The sequence below is a fragment of the Bos mutus genome, chromosome 6 (genome assembly GCF_027580195.1).
Source record: "Bos mutus isolate GX-2022 chromosome 6, NWIPB_WYAK_1.1, whole genome shotgun sequence".
Taxonomy (NCBI): domain Eukaryota; kingdom Metazoa; phylum Chordata; class Mammalia; order Artiodactyla; family Bovidae; genus Bos; species Bos mutus.
Genome location: NC_091622.1, coordinates 97636125 through 97655963, shown reverse-complemented (window position 1 = coordinate 97655963; position 19839 = coordinate 97636125). Strand labels below are relative to the sequence as shown.

The following is a 19839-nucleotide window of genomic DNA, read 5'->3' as shown; positions in this document are numbered from 1 at the left end:
CTAGGAACAATAAGCAGAAGGAAGAGACAAGAGGCAGGTTTGGGGGCAAGTCCCAGCAGGACTTGCCACACAGAAGAAGCATTACCGAATAGAATGTGAACAAACCTGTGAGGGGACCAAGATTCTGTGCTGATCCTTGAGTTCCAGCACGTGCATTTTGAACATTTTTTTTAATATCTATTTATTTGGCTGTACAGGGTCTTAGTTGCGGCTTACGGGACCTAGCTCCCAGACCAGGGATGGAACCCAGGCCCCCTGCACTGGGAGCATTGGACCACCAGGGGAGTCCCCACTTTGAACATTTTTGAACTCAGAAGCAATAAGTAAGGTTTCATTTCTCACAAGGACTGCTTATCAGTGTCTGCTAGGAGACTGCATTCAACAGGCTTCAGGCTCATGTTTCCACCCCATTTTTCTTAAAAAAAAAAAAAAAAGTGCTTTCAGGATGTTTAGAAATATCCTTGGCCTCTATACACTTCTCATCCAGTTGGGACAACCCAAAATGTCTCCAGACGTTGCCCAATGTCCCCGAGGAGTTGAAATCATCTCTGGCTGAGAACCAGTTCTCTACATATGTATTGTAAACTCCAGGTCAAGTTTTCATTGACTGATTTTAAGATATTAAAAATACATACATATATACATGCATACATTAAAAAATAAAAAAGCAGTTAGTCACAAACTGTCTAGCTTACTGAGACCCCAAAATTCACCTGAGAAGGGATCCTCTAGGAAAATACTGAACAGGGTTTGCTCATTTCAACTGGTCCCTGATTGATAGAGGGCAATGGGAAGAAGAATGAAGTTTCTGGAATCCCTTAGAACTGAATTCAAATCACAGCCCTGCCAGTCTGTCACTTTAGACATGTGGCTTTTTTCCCCTTTGAAGACCAATTTTTAAAAATATTTATTTATTCATTTGGTTGTATCAGGTCTTAGTTGAGGCTTATGAGATCTTTTTAGTTGGCAGCGTGTGGGATCTAGTTCCCTGACTGGGGATCGAACCTGGGCCTCTTACTTTGGGAGCATGTGCTTTTGGCCACTGGACCGCCAGGGCTTATTTTCTGTGTGGCTTATTTTCTGTTTCCTCTATCAATGCTCTTTCTTCTGCAGCCTTGTGGGAAAACTACACACACTTTACAATTCCTACAAGTATAAAAGAAGTATGGGATGGGGGAAGTATTGTCTCCTCCAGGGCCAAGTACCACTGTTTTTATTTAACTAACATTCATGAAGTATTTACTCTGCCAAGATTCCTTCGAAGGACTTTTCAAACATCAACTCATCTAATCTTCATGACAACTTTGTAACCTGGGTACTATTGATATCCCGCCTTTCACAGATGAGGAAACTGAGGCACAGAGAGGCGAAGTAACTCACCCAAGGTCATGAGCTGGAGCCTGGGGCCAGAGTCCACGACCTTAACCACTTGATCATGCTTCTCGGTCCACTTTCTCATCTTTTGGTTCCTATAACATTACCCATAAGATGCTCCCCATATCTTTTCTCTGAAGAGACTAAGGAGAGGATGTGGAGCCAACATGCAATCTTTGAGACAAGCTACATTTTCTCATCCATAAATTAAAGAAGTTCGACTAGTGATCATGATTTTTCCTTGGCCTTGGCACTTAGTCTCTTTGCTTCAGTTTTCTTGTCTGCAGTGAAAAGAATCTTAACAGCCTAATGCCCTGAGTGCTCTGGCCTGCTGTGAATATTAAATAGAGACCAGTGTGAAGTAGGAGCCAAACATGAGAAGCATGGCACTCTATATAAGCATCAGCTATGGTCATATCTACAACATACCACGTTCAGATTTTTTCCATCAGTGTTCACTGGCACTTAGATGCTCTCCCATGTGTGTGGTGATTTGCAGCTTTCAAAACGTCTTCACGTACGTATTGTTATCTGAGTTTCCCAAACACTAGCAATGACTAAAATCCAAGCTTTCTGACTTCTGACCCATTGATCCCAGGTGCTTTTCTGTATCAATAAGTCATGCATGGACACTGCTACTTGGCAGCATTTAGTTTAAAACAGACAATGTCAGGTCATTGATACACAGGGAACACGGGGTTTAATAGACATAGTCTCATCACATTAACACGACAAAGAAGAAAGTCAGATTGTACTCATTTTAAAGATGCTAAAACTGATGCTCAGAGAATTTAGTTTAATTGTCTGAGAACACAGAGCAGGTGGAAAATAGATTTGAATCCAGCTTCATTTGTCTCCACCGGTTCCTAACCGTGATCTAGGCCCTGGCAAGTCAGAGTGTGGGCCAGATGCCAACAGCATTGACACCACCCACGAGCTTGTTAAAAAGGCAAATCTTGGGTCTCACTCTGGATCTACTGAATAAGGATCTGCTTTCTAGAAGGACTCCTTGGTGAGTCCTGAGCACATCATAATTTAAGAATCACTGACCTCTATTGCCCCTCAGTGAAGATCTATCTCTGATATTCAGAAGTGCAAAATCTGTAAATAAGCACATATATGCACACATACACATCCATACACACATATATTGTAGGGTGTTTTTAAAATATACCTCTTCCCTGGTAGCTCAGACTGTAAAGAATCTGCCTCCAATGCAGGAGACCCAGGTTCGATTCCTGGGTTGGTAAAATCCCCTGGAGAAGGGTATGGCAACCCACTCCAGTATTCTTGCCTAGAGAATTCTATGGACAGAGGAGCCTGGTGGGCTACAGTCCATGGGGTCGCAAAGAGTTGGACATGACTAAGCGACTTCACTTTCACTTTTCACTTTCATGCATTGGAGAAGGAAACGGCAACCCACTCCAGTGTTCTTGCCTGGAGAATCCCAGGGACGGGGGAGCCTGGTGGGCTGTGAACTATGGGGTCACACAGAGTCGGACACAACTGAAGCGACTTAGCAGCAGCAGCAGCAAGAAGCTAACACTTTCACTTTTTCTAAAAATTTTACTTTAAGAAAGGGAATTTAGGGATTTTAAAGCAAGTGGCATGAGTCCCTGTGTTAGACTGGGAATTGAATTAATAGATACTTACTACATACCAGGACAGATGTTTTCATATATAGCAATGTCAGCATTTGCCCATTCCAGGTTTTGTTTTTTTTTTAATCAATACTTCTTATTTAGGAAATTATTCACTCTTTTTTTTTTTTTAATTAAACCCAGAAAATTTTATCCTTACCCTAAATGACTCAACACAACAAATATATGAAGCACTAGAAGAATATTTAAGATACAATTTTTGCCCTGGAGTAATTTTTAGCTTTGGGGTCTCTAGGGAAGTACTTAAGGACAGTTTTCCTTTTTGATATATTGGCTAAACTGATTTTGGTTACCTATACTGATAACCAAAACATTGTTTTTTATTATAAAGCAGTTTTCTGTCAAGAACATAGTCTTGCTGGTACATTGCTCTTTATTTAATAGTATACACACACCCGTAGCAGAAGCAGCTTTCTGTATATGTTAACTATACTGATTTTCCCAGTAAATAATTTTTAAAGTAATGGATAATTCTTTCATGAGGCCAGGAGTATATCTGTAACATTCAGAGCTGAACCACACATTACCTATACAACTTACTCTTATTTGTTAACCATTTCTTATGTATCATGTGCCAACTCTGATCAAACAGTAGGAGCATCTGATACCCTGTCTTGTGAAGATACATCCCGCAGGAGCATTCTAGGATTGATTAGCAACGTCTGCTGCGAGTATAAGAAAGAGATCCTGAAGTACCCTTGTCATGCACTCTGACCCTGTTTCCTGGTGCAAAAAGCAAATCTCTTTACTGTTCCTCATGCCTTCCACACTCTTTTTGCCCCCTAGGCATTTCCTCACATTATTTTCACTGTCTAGAATGTCTACTATCTTGCCTATACAAGAATCACATACTCTCCAGTCAGCCTTCCCAAGTTTCTCCAGAACAAATGATAAAAACAACAACAACAAAAAAAACCAAGAAACCTGTTCCCAAATCATATGTTTGGACTTCAGCTCAGGTCCCTGGGTCAGAGGTTTATCTTACATCCCCCATGGGGTCAAAGAGATTCACAAAATAGACTTGTTTTTTGCTTCTTTTTTTTTTTTTTTTTTACACTTTTATTTGTTATAATAGTTTCAGGCGAACAGCGAAGGGACTCAGCCATACATATGCATGTATCCATTCTCCCCCAAACTCCCCTCTGTCCAGGCTGCCAGGTAACACTGAGCAGAGTTCCCTGTGCTCTATAGTAGGACTTTAGTTGAACCCATTTTAAATATCACAGTGTGTACATGTCCATCCCGACTCCCTAACTGTCCTTTCCCCCACCTTTCCTCCTCCCACCACCCCCACCCCCTAGGCAACCATACATTCGTTCTCTAATTCTGTGAATCTCTTTCTAGAACAGACTTGTTTTGATTGAAAATGTATGCCACCACTTCCTCTGAATTATTCTACCTGTCTTTGGTGCTATGCAAGCGTCTCTGCAGTTTTAGGTCTTTTATTTCACTACTGAAGAGTCCTACCTGATGAGTTCTCTTCTTCGTTTCTCCTCCTTGTTCAAAGTTCTCATATCTCCTCTCTGGCTTTGTACCTACACCCAATACCAAAACAAGGCCAGACTCGCTGGATAAAAAGATTTTGAATGAATTATTCTTTCCTTATCCTCTTTTGATTTGGTTCTCAGAAGAATCAGTGGTTGGGAAAGCAGTCAAACAAATATGATGTAAATTTAAAAGCAGTCAGATTAGGCACTAAAACAGCTGGTCCCCTTCACCACTCTTACATTTTTTATCAGCCCCTCTCCCTTAAGAAGCACTTTGGTACTTATTGAATACATAGATTCCTCAATCCCTTTCTAGACTTTATAAGTTAAATCCAAATTTCTAGGGATGTATAATTTAAAAACCCCCTCAACTGGTTCTTACCCACAGTAAATTTTTAAAAAATAGAAGAAAACTTTGTCGATTATAAGCAAGTTTTCTATTGTATTTAAATAAGTTATATCACAAATGTTAGCTAACAAGGTGACAGTGATTTTCTAAGACAGAATATCTGTAAACAAGCCAGTGGAAAATAACTTCTATGTAGAATATTTTAATTAATAAGACTCCTTTATAATGAGAAATACAAAACACTTCTACACAGAAACTGAAAAGCTGTGTCTTACCCTTCATGAATTTAAATTCACTCGGTTGGGCAAGGGAATATTATCCATTCTCATGACTTCTAACCGTCACCTCTCTGCTAATTAGTTCAGCAATATCCTAGTGCATATCTACTGTATCTATCTGTAATCGAGCATGAGGAAGACCGTGCTGCACAGTCAGGACTGGGAAGCACAGCGGTAGAATCTTTGGCTGGAGACTTCCTTAGCAACATAGGGGAGGAAGACTGAAGGGAGCAAAGCAGCGGGAAATGTGGGTAGAGGCTGCCCTCCAACTAGTGAAGGGAAGTATTGAAAGTGACCCGGGACCAAACCACAGAGCACGCGGACTTCCCTGGTGATCCGGTGGCTAAAACTCCTCCCTCCCAAGGCCGGGATCCCAGGTTCGATCCCTGGTCAGGGAACTAGATCCCACACGCTGCAGCCAAAAATTCTTATGCGGCAACGAAGATCAAAGATCCCGTGTGCCTCAACTAAACCCAGCACAGCCAAATAAATAAAGAAATACTAAACAATAAAATTAAAAACTATAGAGCATGGCATAGTTAGATTCAATACAAGAAAAGAGAAAGGTTTAGCATTAGTCATTAATGAAATCAAAGACATTTTCTCTCTTGAGAGTTCTTACTGGGTAACAGCCCACAAGACTTAACTTGATCACTGAATGAAATGTAAAAAGTATAGGGAGGACACCCTTTCCCAGTGGTTTTGCAACCACTGGGTTTTTCTGTGGGGCTTAAAGCCTCTTTTTTCAGAGAAACACTCACAAAGAGAAATTCATCTTTTTCCAAGTTAAACTTTAGCTGTCAGGATACCACTAGTAATTAGTTGGCTAATGCTGACATTAGCCTGAAACATCTGCTTTCATAACATCAATTTTATGGAGAAATAAACAACTTTATCTCACAGAGTTCTCCTACAGAGCAACTGAGAGAATGCCTATGAACTTGCTTTGTAAAAACTGATTATAATGACCGTTAAATAAAAATACTTCAAATGCAAAATAGTTGTCTTGAAAATAGCACACACAAAAAAATCATCTTGCTGATAAAAGAGGAATTGGTGAATGGGGAAAACACACACACACACACATACACAACCGGACAACCTGAGAATGGAATCCTCATCCCTTCTCTTTTATGCTGCTTTTCTATCTTTTATATTTTTAATTCTCAAATATCAGCAAGAGTCTGGAAATGTCATGCCAAGTTAGTTGAATGTGACTGACTCCAACCAAAGGAGGTGCAGTGAAATGCTTTCTGAACTGATATCTATGTTATATCCAACCAATACAGTTAGGTGTTAAATAATTTTTTGGTTTTGTTTTCACAGGCAGTACCCTTTTGAACTCAGTCTTGAAAATGAACCCAGTTGTTTCGCAGCCAGGTTACAGCTCGGCGGTCTCGGCGTCCAGTGACTGGCAGACTGGCACCTTTGACTGCTTTGATGACATAGGGATCTGTAAGTAAACGTAGCTGTTGCTTTCTCCCGAGCTACAATCATGCAGTCACTGCCATAACAAAAATGGCTTGCTTATCCTCTCATTGAGATCCACGTGTTATTCTAGAGATCAGCGGTCACAAGGTGGAACACCTGGGCAGACTTTACTAGTGGATATGTTTTGTCTGTCCTGTACATAATGGCCCCTCTTGCTGTATTAACTTTAAAACAGTAGAAACCATATAAAAGTCAGATTCCAGGGACTTCCTTGGCAGTCCAGGGGTTAGGACTCCTCGCTTCCAGTACAGGGGGCCCCAGTCAGGGAACTGAGATCCCGCATGCCACAGGACGTGGTGTGCCTCTCAGATCAGATTCCACATAAAAATGCAGCTTTCTAATCTAGATTTCCAGCTCCCCTTGAAAATTTGGAAAATCTGGAAAGAGGAGTCCTCTGTCTCAACTGGCAGAAGTCAGCTGCTGCCAAGCTGACTTGTTGTTGCTGTTGTTGTTCAGTCGCAAAGTCGTGTCCGACTCTTTGGGACCCCATGAACTGCAGCACAGCAGGCTTCCCTGTCCTTCACTATCTCCCGGAGTTTGCTCAAACTCATGTCCATTGAGTTCATGACGCTATGCAATTATCGCAGTCTCTGCAACCCCCTTCTCCTTTTGCCCTCAATCTTTCCCAGCCTCAGGGTCTTTTCCAGTGAGTCCGCTCTTCACATCAGGTGGCCAAAGTTCTGCAGCTTCAGCTTCAGCATCAGTCCTTCCAATGAATATTCAGGACTGATTCCCTTTAGGATTGAATGGTTTGATCTTGCAGTCCAGGGGACTCTTAAGAGTCTTCCAACCCCCTTAGTTAACCCTCTTCAAAGGGACCTCCACTCTAGAGTTTGCCATATTCATGTCCATCACCCACTGTTGGCTGGTTTGTGTTTTTTTCAACCAGTTTTATTCATTCATTTTACCTGCCTGCCTTGAATTTATTATCCTTATCCAGACCGATCATCGGGCTTTATATTTCCCACCTCATTAGCACCCCCATGTTCTTGATGTGCTTCTCCACTCTTCCCTTTACCTCCTCTTTTCCCTACAGGGTTGAGTCTGTGTTTCCAGATTTCAACATTCTTGTGACTCTTGTGGTCAGTGCATTTCAGGAAGCTTTCGGGTTTTTAGCTTTCCTAACCTTAAATTCTTTCACAGCACCAAACACACTTTGGTGTAAGACAAATTCCTGTTTCAGAGTCTATTGCCCAAAGGGATGTAGACATTCTCTGTGTGGCTAGTCTTTCCACTGTCTTGAGAAAGAGCCTTTTGTGTGTGTGTGTATATGATGGAAGTTCCAAGTTCTGTGGAGATAGCCTTTGGCTGAAAACCATCAATCAAAAAATAAGTTTTCTTATCTTATCTAGGGTACAGCCATGACAAAACTCCACCCTAGCGCTTTTCAAAATAAGCTTGAACTCAGCACGTTTGAGAACAGTTTCCTGTTTGTCACTATTTTCTTAGGTCATTTTTTGTCTCACACAGACTCTTAAAAGTGAAACTTCACTATACTTTTTAAGTTTTTATGTCAATATCCCTTAACTTTTACTTGCTTCGATACTCGTAACAATAATAAAACTTTCCTCTTTGCCAGAATGACCATCTAGAATCTGTTTCCTACTGCTTTTCTCGTTTTTTCAATTATTTCTTTACTCAGTGCTTTCTGATCCTAAGCACCTTCCTACAGTTTCCAGAGGGTTGCTCAGACATTCTGACGCCACAAACTTCCTATTCCCGTATGCTCCAAATGTAAACAAGGATAAGGAAGAAAGATAATTTGGACATGCTCAGATCAACAAGGCAGGAACTTTTTTTTTTTGGATGACTATTTTGATGATTTAATGAGTTAAGGTTGTCGAGGGGAGAAGTTAGCAATTATTTTTTAAGCAATTTTTTTCCTAAACGTTTTATTTTGTATGGGGGTATAGCCGATTATTCTGAAGATCAGCCCTGGGATAGGGAGGCCCGGCGTGCTACGATTCATGGGGTCGCAAAGAGTCGAACACGACTGAGCAACTGATCTGATCTGATCTGATAGCCGATTAACAAACAATGTTGTGACAGGTCTCAGGTGAACAGCGAAGGGACTCAGCCATATGTATACATGTATCCATTCTCCCCCAGACTCCCCTCCCATCCTGGCAAGGCAGGCGTTTTTGCAGTTAAATCTGACCTGGCATATGACGAGCAAATTTCCCCAGTGTGTGTAGGATCTAGAAGCAAGACATAAAGAGCCAGGTGACCCCACTGTTTCCACCAAGTGTCCACTAAGGCCATTTCCTGAGTATGTATTTTCTTGAAAGCGGTGTGTGTGTGTTTGTGTGATCAGTTGTGTTCGACTCTGCAACTCCATGGACTGTAGCCCACCAGGCTCCTCCGTCCATGGGATTCTCCAGCAAGAACACTGGAGTGGGTTGCCATGACCTCCTCCAGGGGATCTTCCCAACCCAGGGATCGAACCCATATCTCTTATGTCTCCTGCATTGGCAGGTGGGTTCTTTACCACTGAGCCACCCGGGAAGCCCGTGGAAGAGGTGTGATTAAATCAGCCTCCTTACAATCTTGACTGATTTCTGTGATTTCACCCTGCGCTCAGGTCTCTGTGGGGCTTTCTTTCCCCTGTGCCTTTCATGTCAGATTGCCTCTGACATGAACGAATGCTGCCTATGGGGATCAAGTGTCGCCATGAGGACAATGTATCGGACCCGATACGGCATCCCGGTGAGTCACCCATGTCCACCAGGAAGTAGTCACCCCGACAGCCCAACGGCCTTCCTTCAGTCTAACCGCATCTCCATGATTGCCCTCCTCACCATCATGACTTGACCCTAGCCTTTTCTCCACTGCCATCCTAAACATTTTTTCCTTTAAACTTTAAACTTTTTATTTTGTATTGGGGTATAGGTGATAAAAAATACTGTAACAATTTCAGGTGTACAGCGAATGGATTCAGGCATACACATAAACGTATCCATTCTCTCCCAAACCCTGCTCCCATCCAGGCTGCCACATAACATTGAGCAGAGTTCCATGTGCTGTACAGTAGGTCCTTGTTGGTTACCCATTTTGGATATAGCAGTGTGTACATGACCTTCTCAAACTCCCTAACTATCCCTTACCCCCGCATCTTAAACTTTATAAATGATTTACAGAGACTATCTATCTATCCCTTGGGATATATTCACAATAAAACTTTTTAGTGATCCAATAGATGTGTCTCTGAAAAAGCTGTTGGAGATGAGCAGGTGAGGGATGAAGGTCAGCCCAGAGTCTCTCCTGGCTTTACTCACAGTCAGACTGGACTCTGCAGGGTGGGTAGCTGTTGCTTAGAAAGCCTTAGGTGAAAAATGGGTGTATATAGATTCCCCCCAGAGCTGGCACATTTTTGAGCCAGTTACCTCACTGATAACTCGTAAAACAGTGTTTGTTCACTCAAAAGATATTATTGAGCACCTAGAACCTTGTTAAGTCATAAGCTAGTGTTCACTCATTCAACGGGGATTTACTGAATATGCGGAATATACCAAGGACTATTACAGATGCTAAAGACACACCAGTGAACAAAGGAAATAAAAATTCCTGTCTTCGTGGAGCTCACTTCAATTTTTTTGAGATTTTTATTTTAACATAATTTCAGACTTAAAGTCACAGAAATGGTACAAAGACTTCCTATACACTCTTCACCCAGATTCCCCCAATATTTAAAAACGTACCAGATTTGATTGATTTTCTCTCTTTCTTGTCTCTATTTATCTATTCTATTTTTTTTTCTGAATCATTTGAGAGTAAATTATAAACTGGATACCCTATTATCTCTATTTCAGTGTGTATTTCCTAAAAACAAGGACATTCTCTTATTTTATCACCATGTGCTTATCAAAAGGAATTTAACATTGATACAGTACTATTAGCTAATCCGTGGGTATTATTTAAACTTTACCAATTATCCCAATAACTTTCTTTAGATGAAAAAAAAAAAAAATCAGTTGTCTGGACCAGCTTCCGCCAGTGCCTGGCCTTTACTTTCTTTCTTGACCATCCAGGGCAACAAAAATGTGAAATTCTGCCCTCAGCTGAGCTGAGTAAGGGCCCCTGGCAGTTGTCTGGAGATGTCTGTGGCATCTGTCTTCCCTAGAACTCCCTCAAGGGAGTGGTGGCAAAGCTGCAGGGATGAGATGGAGAAGCTGAGGAGTTAAGCCAGCTGTTTGCCCTCTCTTGAAGAAGAAGATAGGGTAACATGGGTGTGTGTGCCCGCATCACTTGAGGCACAGAATGCCTGTGGACAGTATTAGAGGGTGTGGGTGGGGAATAATCTGAAGGGAGATCTAATGATGGAAGCAGACAGAGCCTGGCGAGTGATTCTGTCAATGGAAAATTGCAATCATGCAGGGGCTGGGAGGGTTAAGATGAACTGGGGCCACTGGAACTGAATGACAGCTGTCATTCAGTTGTCTTCTATAATATGGAAGATTTTCTCAGTCTTTGTCTTTTTTTTTTTTAATGAATACAGATCAGTTATTTCGTAGACTATCCCTCAATTTGGTTTGTCAAATGTTTCCTCATGATAAGGCTTTGGTTTTACACTTTTGGCATCAACTCTACAAAAGTGATGCTCTGTTCGCCTTGCACCACATGACATCAAGTTGTCTCATTGTGTGTAATGTTCACGTTGATTGCTTAGTTAAGATAGTGTCTGTCAAGATTCTCCACCACAAAGTTGCTACTCTCCCCTTTATAATGGATAAGGATCTGGTAGAGAGATGTAAATCAAACCTTCACCCACTAGCTCTAACATCTGTGATAGATTGTTGCCTCCATCAGTTATTACAGTGATGGTTGTCAATGGGAGAGCTTAGGCACTAATGGAAGGAAACAGTTACAATATAATTAAGAATGCTGCTGCTGCTGCTGCTAAGTCACTGTAGTCGAGTCTGACACTGTGAGACCCCATGGACGGCAGCCCACCAGGCTCCTCCGTCCATGGGATTTTCCAGGCAAGAGTACTGGAGTGGGTTGCTATTGCCTTCTCCGATAACTAAGAATAAGTAAGAATATAATGTATAGGTTGGTGATACGTACAACAGAGGAAAATGAAGCAAGGAAGAGGAATTTAGTGTTGAAAGGTTCTAATTTTAAATCGCATTATCAGGAAAGACTCAATAAGAAGGTAAAGACCTAGTCTACGCCTCAGTTCAGTTGCTCAGTCGTGTCCGACTCTGCAACCCCATGAATCGCAGCATGCCAGGCCTCCCTGTCCTTCACCAACTCCTAGAGTTCACTCAAATTCACGTCCATTGAGTCGGTGATGCCATCCAGCCATCTCATCCTCTGGTGTCCCCTTCTCCTCCTGCCCCCAATCCCTCCCAGCATCAGAGTCTTTTCCAATGAGTCAACTCTTCGCATGAGGTGGCCAAAGTACTGGACTTTCAGCTTTAGCATCATTCCCTCCAAAGTAATGCCAGGGCTGATCTCCTTCAGAATGGACTGGTTGGATCTCCTTGCAGTCCAAGGGACCCTCAAGAGTCTTCTCCAACATCACAGTTCAAAAGCATCAATTCTTCAGCGCTCAGCTTTCTTCACAGTCCAACTCTCACATCCATACATGACCACTGGAAAAACCACAGCCTTGACTAGATGGACCTTTGTTGGCAAAGTAATGTCTCTGCTTTTGAATATGCTATCTAGGTTGGTCATAACGTTCCTTCCAAGGAGTAAGCGTCTTTTAATTTCATGGCTGCAATCTTTTTGCAGTGATTTTGGAGCCCAAAAAAATAGTCTGACACTGTTTCCGCCTATACCATCCTAAATATCCTCAGTCTCTTCTGACCTCAGTATCTAAACAGTGTCGGGCCTGACTAGTGCTTGAATTGGGGATAAAGTAAAGACCTAAAAGGATGAGAGGATGACTCATCTTCGAAAGGTCCAGGCAGAGGAATGAGCTAGAGCCAAGGTCCAGAAGTAGAGTTTACCTGGAGGGTCCGAGACATAGCAAGCAGCCAAAGAGGTGGAAAGACTGGACGTGGGGTGGGAGATGGGGAGTGGTAACAGAAGAAGAGAATATCACAGCAGGACCTTGCAGACCATTTTAAGAAATCTAGCTTTCATTTTAAGTGATCTGAAAAGCGTTTAAAATGCTTTTAAACACAGAGGTGACCTGAAAACTTAGCCTGTCACTCATTGTAACCAATAACAATTCATCTCCCTAAGCCTTGGCTCTCTGATAAAATGGTAACAATGATACCTCCCCTAAGGTGGTGCAGTAAGAGTCACAGCAGATAATGCCGGGAAAGGACTTAGCACAGAGTCTGGCAAGTGACAAGTGCTCGTTAGTCACTATCATAATTTTTGTTCTTAGCTCAGCTGTCTTCGGGCAGCCTGCATTCCTCCCGTGGGCTTGCTCAGTTGCCTCTCTCAGCACTCCCTGTGCTCTCATTTACATCCCTCAAAAGGCAGCAGAACTTAACACAAGGGTTCTTAACTTCGTGACTGTTCCACAAACTTCCCAAAACCATACGCTGAGTGTCGGGTGTACGTACTTGTGCACGCAGTTGTGTACATGGATGTATGTAGTTGTGAGTATGGGAGTGAGATTCTCAAAGTGGTCCGTAAAGGGGTAGAGGAAGGAGAGCGTAGCTGAATTCTGGAGATAAGTTTCTGGAAACAGCTCAGCAAACAGCTCACTTTGGGGCTCTCTGACAAGTCATTTGTTAGCATCAGTTTTCTCACCTTTCATGAGAAAGTTGTGCAAGATGATTTCTAAGGTCTTCGTAGGGTCTAGGATTCTATAATAAGTTTTCTTGGTGTCTATTCTATACGTGCATTTATACACAGTGTATCTCTAGTGTTCTTTCTTAGAACAGACCTCTAAAATGGCTAACAAACCCTAGGACTGATTTGTATAGTTCAGGTTCTCTGCTTTGTTCCCCCTTTACATCTATGCAAGCATTTATAAGGCTGCCCCAGCACAGCCTCTCTGACCTCCCATTCCCTTCATGGACACAGACAGGCAAGACAGCATCCCCTTGGCCAGGGCCACAACCTCCACAGCAGAGGAGAAAGAGAAGAAACAACCACAGATTGAACTCCTATGTGCTGGAATACTGCCTGGACATATATTTGCTCACATACTACTTACACATGAAAAGCAGGAATGAGAAAGCCTTAAGGTCATAGAACATGGAAATGCTGAAATTTGGGCTCAAGTTTTTTTGTTGTTTTCTAAATTATTACTTTATTTTTAAAAATTGAAATGTAAACAAAATTTACAATGTTGTGTTCATTTCTGTACAGCAATGTGAATCAGCTCTATGTATATATATAAAAACCCCTCCCTCTTGGACCTCCCACCCACCATGCTTCATCCCACACCCCTAAGGTCATCACGGAGCACTGAGCTGAGCTCCCAGTGCTGTACAGCATCCTCCCACTAGCCATTGTATACAGGGTAGTGTATATATGTCTCTGCCACTCTCTCAATCCACCCCACCCCACGGGCTTATGTTTATTCTGACTTACAGTCAGGCCTGGTTCTTCCCACTTGACCATCTTGTCTTCCCAAGTCCGTGTCTATTGAGTCATGTACCACAACTCATTCATTTGCTCAGCAATTCTGTAACCAGTCCTCATGACCAGATTTTTTTTTTTAAACAGCTTTCAAACAAGTGAAGCACAAGTCCCCTTTTCCATACAGAGTGATGAATGCAAAAATCTTTGTCTCTGGTACCATTTCCCAAGAAGATGTTCTGAGCAAGGCGTTTATGTCCCTTGCTAACTTCAGCATGGTTTAAACCCGTAGTTCATGTCCTCTCATTTGAAAGAAGAATTTTTTTCTTCTCAATATTCTCTATATCTGTATTATGAAACAGACTTAGAATTAGGGTGTGTTTTCTAAAGGTTTCCCTAGGTTTCTCAGCAAATAATAACGGGACTTTTTTCTCCTACAAACTTCCTGAGATAAAGACAGGCATAGACATGCTGGAACAGAAAACTAGTTACATCCTTGACAAATATTTTCTTTTTTGTATTAATAACATATTATGTATATTCAATAAATGTTGGTTTAATGAAAGCTTAAAAGATGAATAAATATAAATAATGAATTCAAACATGGAAAAAAAAAAACAAGCACTTTGAGGAAGGGTTAAAGGATTTGGATGATTTTTCAGGGAAAAAGAAATGGTCAAGGGACCAAATTGTCTTCAAACTGAGTATCCATTCCTTAATCTGATGAGGGTCAAGACATTAGATTTCTAACATGGTTATCTCATTGTCCAGTCTTTGTCCCACACACTTTCTCCGTCAGATAAAAATCAAAATCACTACAGCAAGGAAAAAAATTTATGAAAAGTAAATCATTTTTCTCACCACTTAGGAACTCCCAAACTTTATAGGCTAAATCTACTCTCTTTCTCTTTCCTGCTCACTCTCTGTCTCTGGGTCTCTCTGTTCACACTGGAAATTGGGAATTGTACTAAATTTAAAATATTTTTTTTAATTTAAAAATTTTAAAAACTAAGTGCTATCCAGAAATGGAGGGCAAAATATATCAGTCAGTCAAGACACACAGTCACATAACCTGCTCATCAGATTAGACCCCTCGGATCAGCCAGTGCTGACTATACAGAGCAGGAGTCCCTTCTAAGGCATCTCTTGCCATACGTCATCAAAGACCCAACTGGACCTCCCATGGAGAAGGCCTTCAAAACTCTGCAAAGCAGCTCATTCTACAGTTTTTCTAGACACTCTTCATTCTCTAATTTCTTCTTTTGCCGGTAAGGTTTATATCCTCTCTCACTATGGACTGCCTCCCTTGCAGAACATGAGGGATGTCAATGAAAAAGATTAGAGGGATACAGGGTGACGTATGACCTAGCACTATACTCACAATCAATTGGAAAAATTGGTGCATTACACAACTGGCTTTAAAGGGAACCATTCCACATCAGTAAAAATAGTAGGTAAATCAAAAGGTTTTTAAAAAGGAAAAAAATAGAGAACTCTTCTAGAACAGATAATAGAGAACTGTGGCTATGATTGTAACCTGCAGATCATTTGAAATGGTATGTTATTATGTAAAGGGTACTGGCTTGAGAGGAGAAAGACCAGTCACTGCCACCAGTTTATGTGATTTAGTTAGCAAGTCAGTTAACTTCACTTGGTCATCAAAAAAAAAATAGGGATGGGCTTCCCTGATGGCTCAGTGGTGAAGAATCCACATGCCAATGCAGGAGACATGGGTTCTATCCCTGATTTGGAAAGATCCCACATGCCATGGAGCAACTAAGCCCACGCGTCACAACTATTGAGCCTGTGCTCTAGAGCCCAGGAGCCAAAACTACTGAAGCGCACACACCAAGAGCCCACGCTCTGCAACAAGAGAAGCCACTGAAATGAGAAGCCTGCACGCCACAGCTAGAGAGTAGCCTCCACTCACCGCAACTAAAGAAATGCCCGTGCAGTGACAAAGATCCAGCAGAGCCAAAAATAAATAAATAAATAAATGATTTTTTTATTAAAAGAAAAATAGCAATAAGATGATAAACAAGTGACATAAAATGTATGTTTTAAAGAGGTTTGAAAAGTGAAACAAGTGCAGGGAATTGCGTGACTATTCACAGGCTACCTGTTGATCCATTTGTTTGTTTTTTAACAGGGATCCATTTGCAAGGATTGCCTGTGTCTGACATTTTTACCGCTCTGTGCCCTTTGTCAACTCAAGCGAGATATTGAAAAGAGAAAAGCAATGAATGCTTTATAAAAGATGCTTGGTAAGTTAGCGGGACTTCTTTGATTTGTGAGTAGCAAAAGGAAGTCTCAAAGGTATCTTTGATTTCTTTGGTCCTCTATCTCACAGATCCATGAGATGGCCCTTGGCAAAGGGAGGGCAAATGACTTTCAATGGCCAGCCTGCACCAATCAGTTGGGACTCAGCTTCCCAGGGAGCCTGGGTAGAGAGGGCTAGCCCTGATTGGATGGGAAAAAATTCTGGGATTTGTTAGGATGTCTGCCACAGGTGAAGTGGCTGTATGATGTACCAGATAAACGTGCCCCATATCCTCCATGTATATCTTCACAGCATCATGACCGAAGGTACCAGAGATACGTGTACAACCGAACATTCATTTCCCAAAGCCTACATCTCAGGTCGGCTGCTGTCAACAGTAACCCACTGAGATGTCACACTAACCGTGACTGTGTAATGGATCTAGTGATATGTTCTTGTCAACACCACAATATTAAAAGAGTAATTCATTCTCCAAAGTGGTAGAAAGCTACCTTAGTCTCTATGAATGAACAGTGGACAATTCAACCAGTTATCTAAAATGCCCAAAGCTCCCGTTTAGGAAGAAGAGTACTGCCTTTTTGGTGGTGATATTGTCAAAGCTGGGCAACTGCTCATATGCCTAGTTTCCTAAGCTCTCCTGGTCACATTTTAAATCTTCTTAGTTCTTCCTATTTTTCTTAGGCAAGAGGATGATGGCTTACTCAGTCCTGTCTTTCCGTCTCTTGCTGCCAATCCCATGGAATTTATCATCCAAGTTTTATTTTCACCTGGAAAAGGCTATTCTCTAAAAGTCCTATCTCCTGAGAGGTCTCTGAGAGCATTTGATCAGGATACTGCATTCATCTGTGTGAACAGTTGGCATGGGCACAATCTGTCTCTCTCTCAGCTCTTTTGCCACATGCAGCACAAAATTGTGTCCTCTTCATGAACGTTTTAGCTCATTTCTTTTAGTGCCATTTTAGTGTCTTAGTATTTGTCTTCTGACTGCTTTCCTCAATGACTGATGTGCTTAACCCATTTACAAGCAGAGTCCAGATGGTGAGTTTTCTTATTCTTTTTCTTCCTTGTACCCTGCCTCCTGAGACACAACTGTTGTTTCTCTTCCCAAGCAGTGACGTTTCTTTAAAGCCATTTGTTACCAATGCAATTCAGAATTTTGCCAAAGTAACCCTAGTCCCCGACATCAGTTCAGTTCAGTTGCTCAGTCGTATCTGACTCTGTGACCCCATGGACTGCAGCATGCCAGGCTTCCCTGTCCATCACCAACTCCCAGAGCTTGCTCAAACCCATGTCCATCAAGTCGGTGATGCCATCCAACCATGTCATCCTCTGTTATCCCTTTCTCCTCCTGCCTTCAATCTTGCCCAGCATCAGGGTCTTTTCTAGTGATTCAGTTCTTCGCAGCAGGTGACCAAATTATTAGAGCTTCAGCTTCAGCATCAGCCCTTCCAATGAATATCTATGTAGTCCCCTACATAGAATGTGGTAATTTACTGGTCCATTATCCATTAATGAAAAAGACTGTTCTGGGATCTCTGCCTTTTAGAGTCTCTTACCTTAGTGTGAATGATGATTCACTGACATTTGATAAGAGAAATTGTCTCTGGCAATCTACAGAGCATTCTGTTGGTTTACCTAACAACGTAGCAACGGTACCTGACATAGCAGTCACTTAATAACTATTGTGGGTGAATAAATAGATGCAACTTTCAAGCAAGGAAGCATAGTAAGCTCTAACCTAGACACCTCATTGAATCTTAGCTAGTGGTTGTGACTCATTCAAATATTGGGTTGACCAAAATGTTCATAAAATCTTATGGAAAAACCTGAATGAACTTCTTGACCAACTGAGTAAATTGTACTGAACCAGGGGTCATGATTTGATATAGATTTTAAATATGTAGCAATTTGGGAGCTTCCCTGGAGGTCCAGTGGTTAAGACTCTGCACTTCCATTGCAGAGGGCATGGATTCAATCCCTGGTCGGAGAACCAAGCGTCCACATGCCATGTGGCCAAATAAATAAGTATTTAAAAATAAATAAATATGTAGCAATTTGGCAGTAAGATAGCAGTGGAATGAAAGTTTTGATACTTGGAACAAGGATAATGTAAAGATGGAATTCTTTCATTGATTTGGTCTTTCTTTTTCTGATTTCTACAGGTCAAGTTCACATGGTAGTGAAAGAAAATGCTGCAATGAAATACTGCATCTGTTCAGTGCTATCTCACCTTAAATCTTAGAAACTAATTCAGCTAATCATATGGCTTCAAAACATTTTTAATTTTTGATTTGCTTTGAAAGAAATACATTTCTAGTGCTCCTCTCTAAGATGACTGCCATTAAAAATTAATGTCTTCAACAATTCTTGTGTCTTTAAATATTTCATCATGGAATTAACTGTTTTTGTTGTTATTGTTGTTGTTTGTATTAGGGTATAGCCAATTAGGGGCTTCCCAGGTGGCATGAGTTTGATCCCCGGATTGGGAAGATCCCCTGGAGGAGGGTACAGCAACCCACTCCTATACTTTTGCCTAGAGAATCCCACGGACAGAGGAGCCTGGCAGGCTACAGTCCATAGAGTTGCAAAGAATCAGACACAACTGAAGTGACTTAGCATGCACGCAGGTGACTCAATGATAAAGAATCCACCTGCCAATTTAGGAGATACAAGAGACACATGTTTGATCCCTGGGATGGGAAGATTCTCTGGAGGAGGAAATGGCAACCCAATCCAGTATTCTTGCTGTGATCATCCCATGGACAATGTAGCCTGGTGGGCTACACAGTCCATGGGTCTCCGAGTCAGACACGACTGAGCAACTGAGCCTGTCATAGCTGATTAACAATGTTGTGATGGTACCAGGTGAACAGCAAAAGGACTTAGCCACGCATGTGCATGTAACTATTCTCCCGCAGACTGCCCTCTCATCCAGGCTGCCACATAGCATACAATAGGTTTCTTTTAAAAAAGCCAAGTTTGTCAAAATGTCAAAGTTGAATGATGAGTATGTAGAGATGCTTCATTCTACTTTTCTACCTTTACATAAGTTTGAAAATGTCCAGTACAAAAAGTGTTTTAAATGTTGTCAAAATGCTTTTGTTATTTTGGATTTTCCTTGCGCCCAGAGACCAGGTGTTACCCTGCAAGGCTCCTCACCCCAGGAAAGTGTGGTTTCCTCCCCCAGGGAGTTTCATCGGCCTTGGCAGGTCTTCACAGTAAATCATTTCCAGGAATTAATTGCCTAACAATGCAGAGTTTACTGTAGATTTTATACACACAGGGAGGATTTGTGCCATAAACCACACAGCAAACCACCTAATTAAAATTCGCATTGCACATCTCTGTCCTCTCCCAAGTCATCTCTGGTAGTAAGCCAGCCACAGGGACTCCACTTTCTTTTTCTTTTCTTTTTTCCCCCAGGTTAACT

At 41.7% G+C, this 19839-nt stretch overlaps 1 protein-coding gene across 1 annotated transcript in view; it reads left to right on the top strand.

The window, feature by feature from the left end:
• The window catches only part of LOC102276015 (placenta-specific gene 8 protein), a 45275-nt gene extending 26502 nt beyond the window's left edge, over positions 1 to 18773 (top strand). Inside the window, exons 3-6 of the mRNA XM_070372624.1 lie at positions 6476 to 6604; positions 9222 to 9346; positions 16278 to 16392; positions 18572 to 18773. Coding sequence (XP_070228725.1) covers positions 6476 to 6604; positions 9222 to 9346; positions 16278 to 16382 — 359 coding nt within the window. The 3' untranslated portion in view covers positions 16383 to 16392; positions 18572 to 18773. The remainder of the gene's footprint in view (positions 1 to 6475; positions 6605 to 9221; positions 9347 to 16277; positions 16393 to 18571) is intronic.
• The last annotated feature ends 1066 nt before the right edge of the window (positions 18774 to 19839 follow it).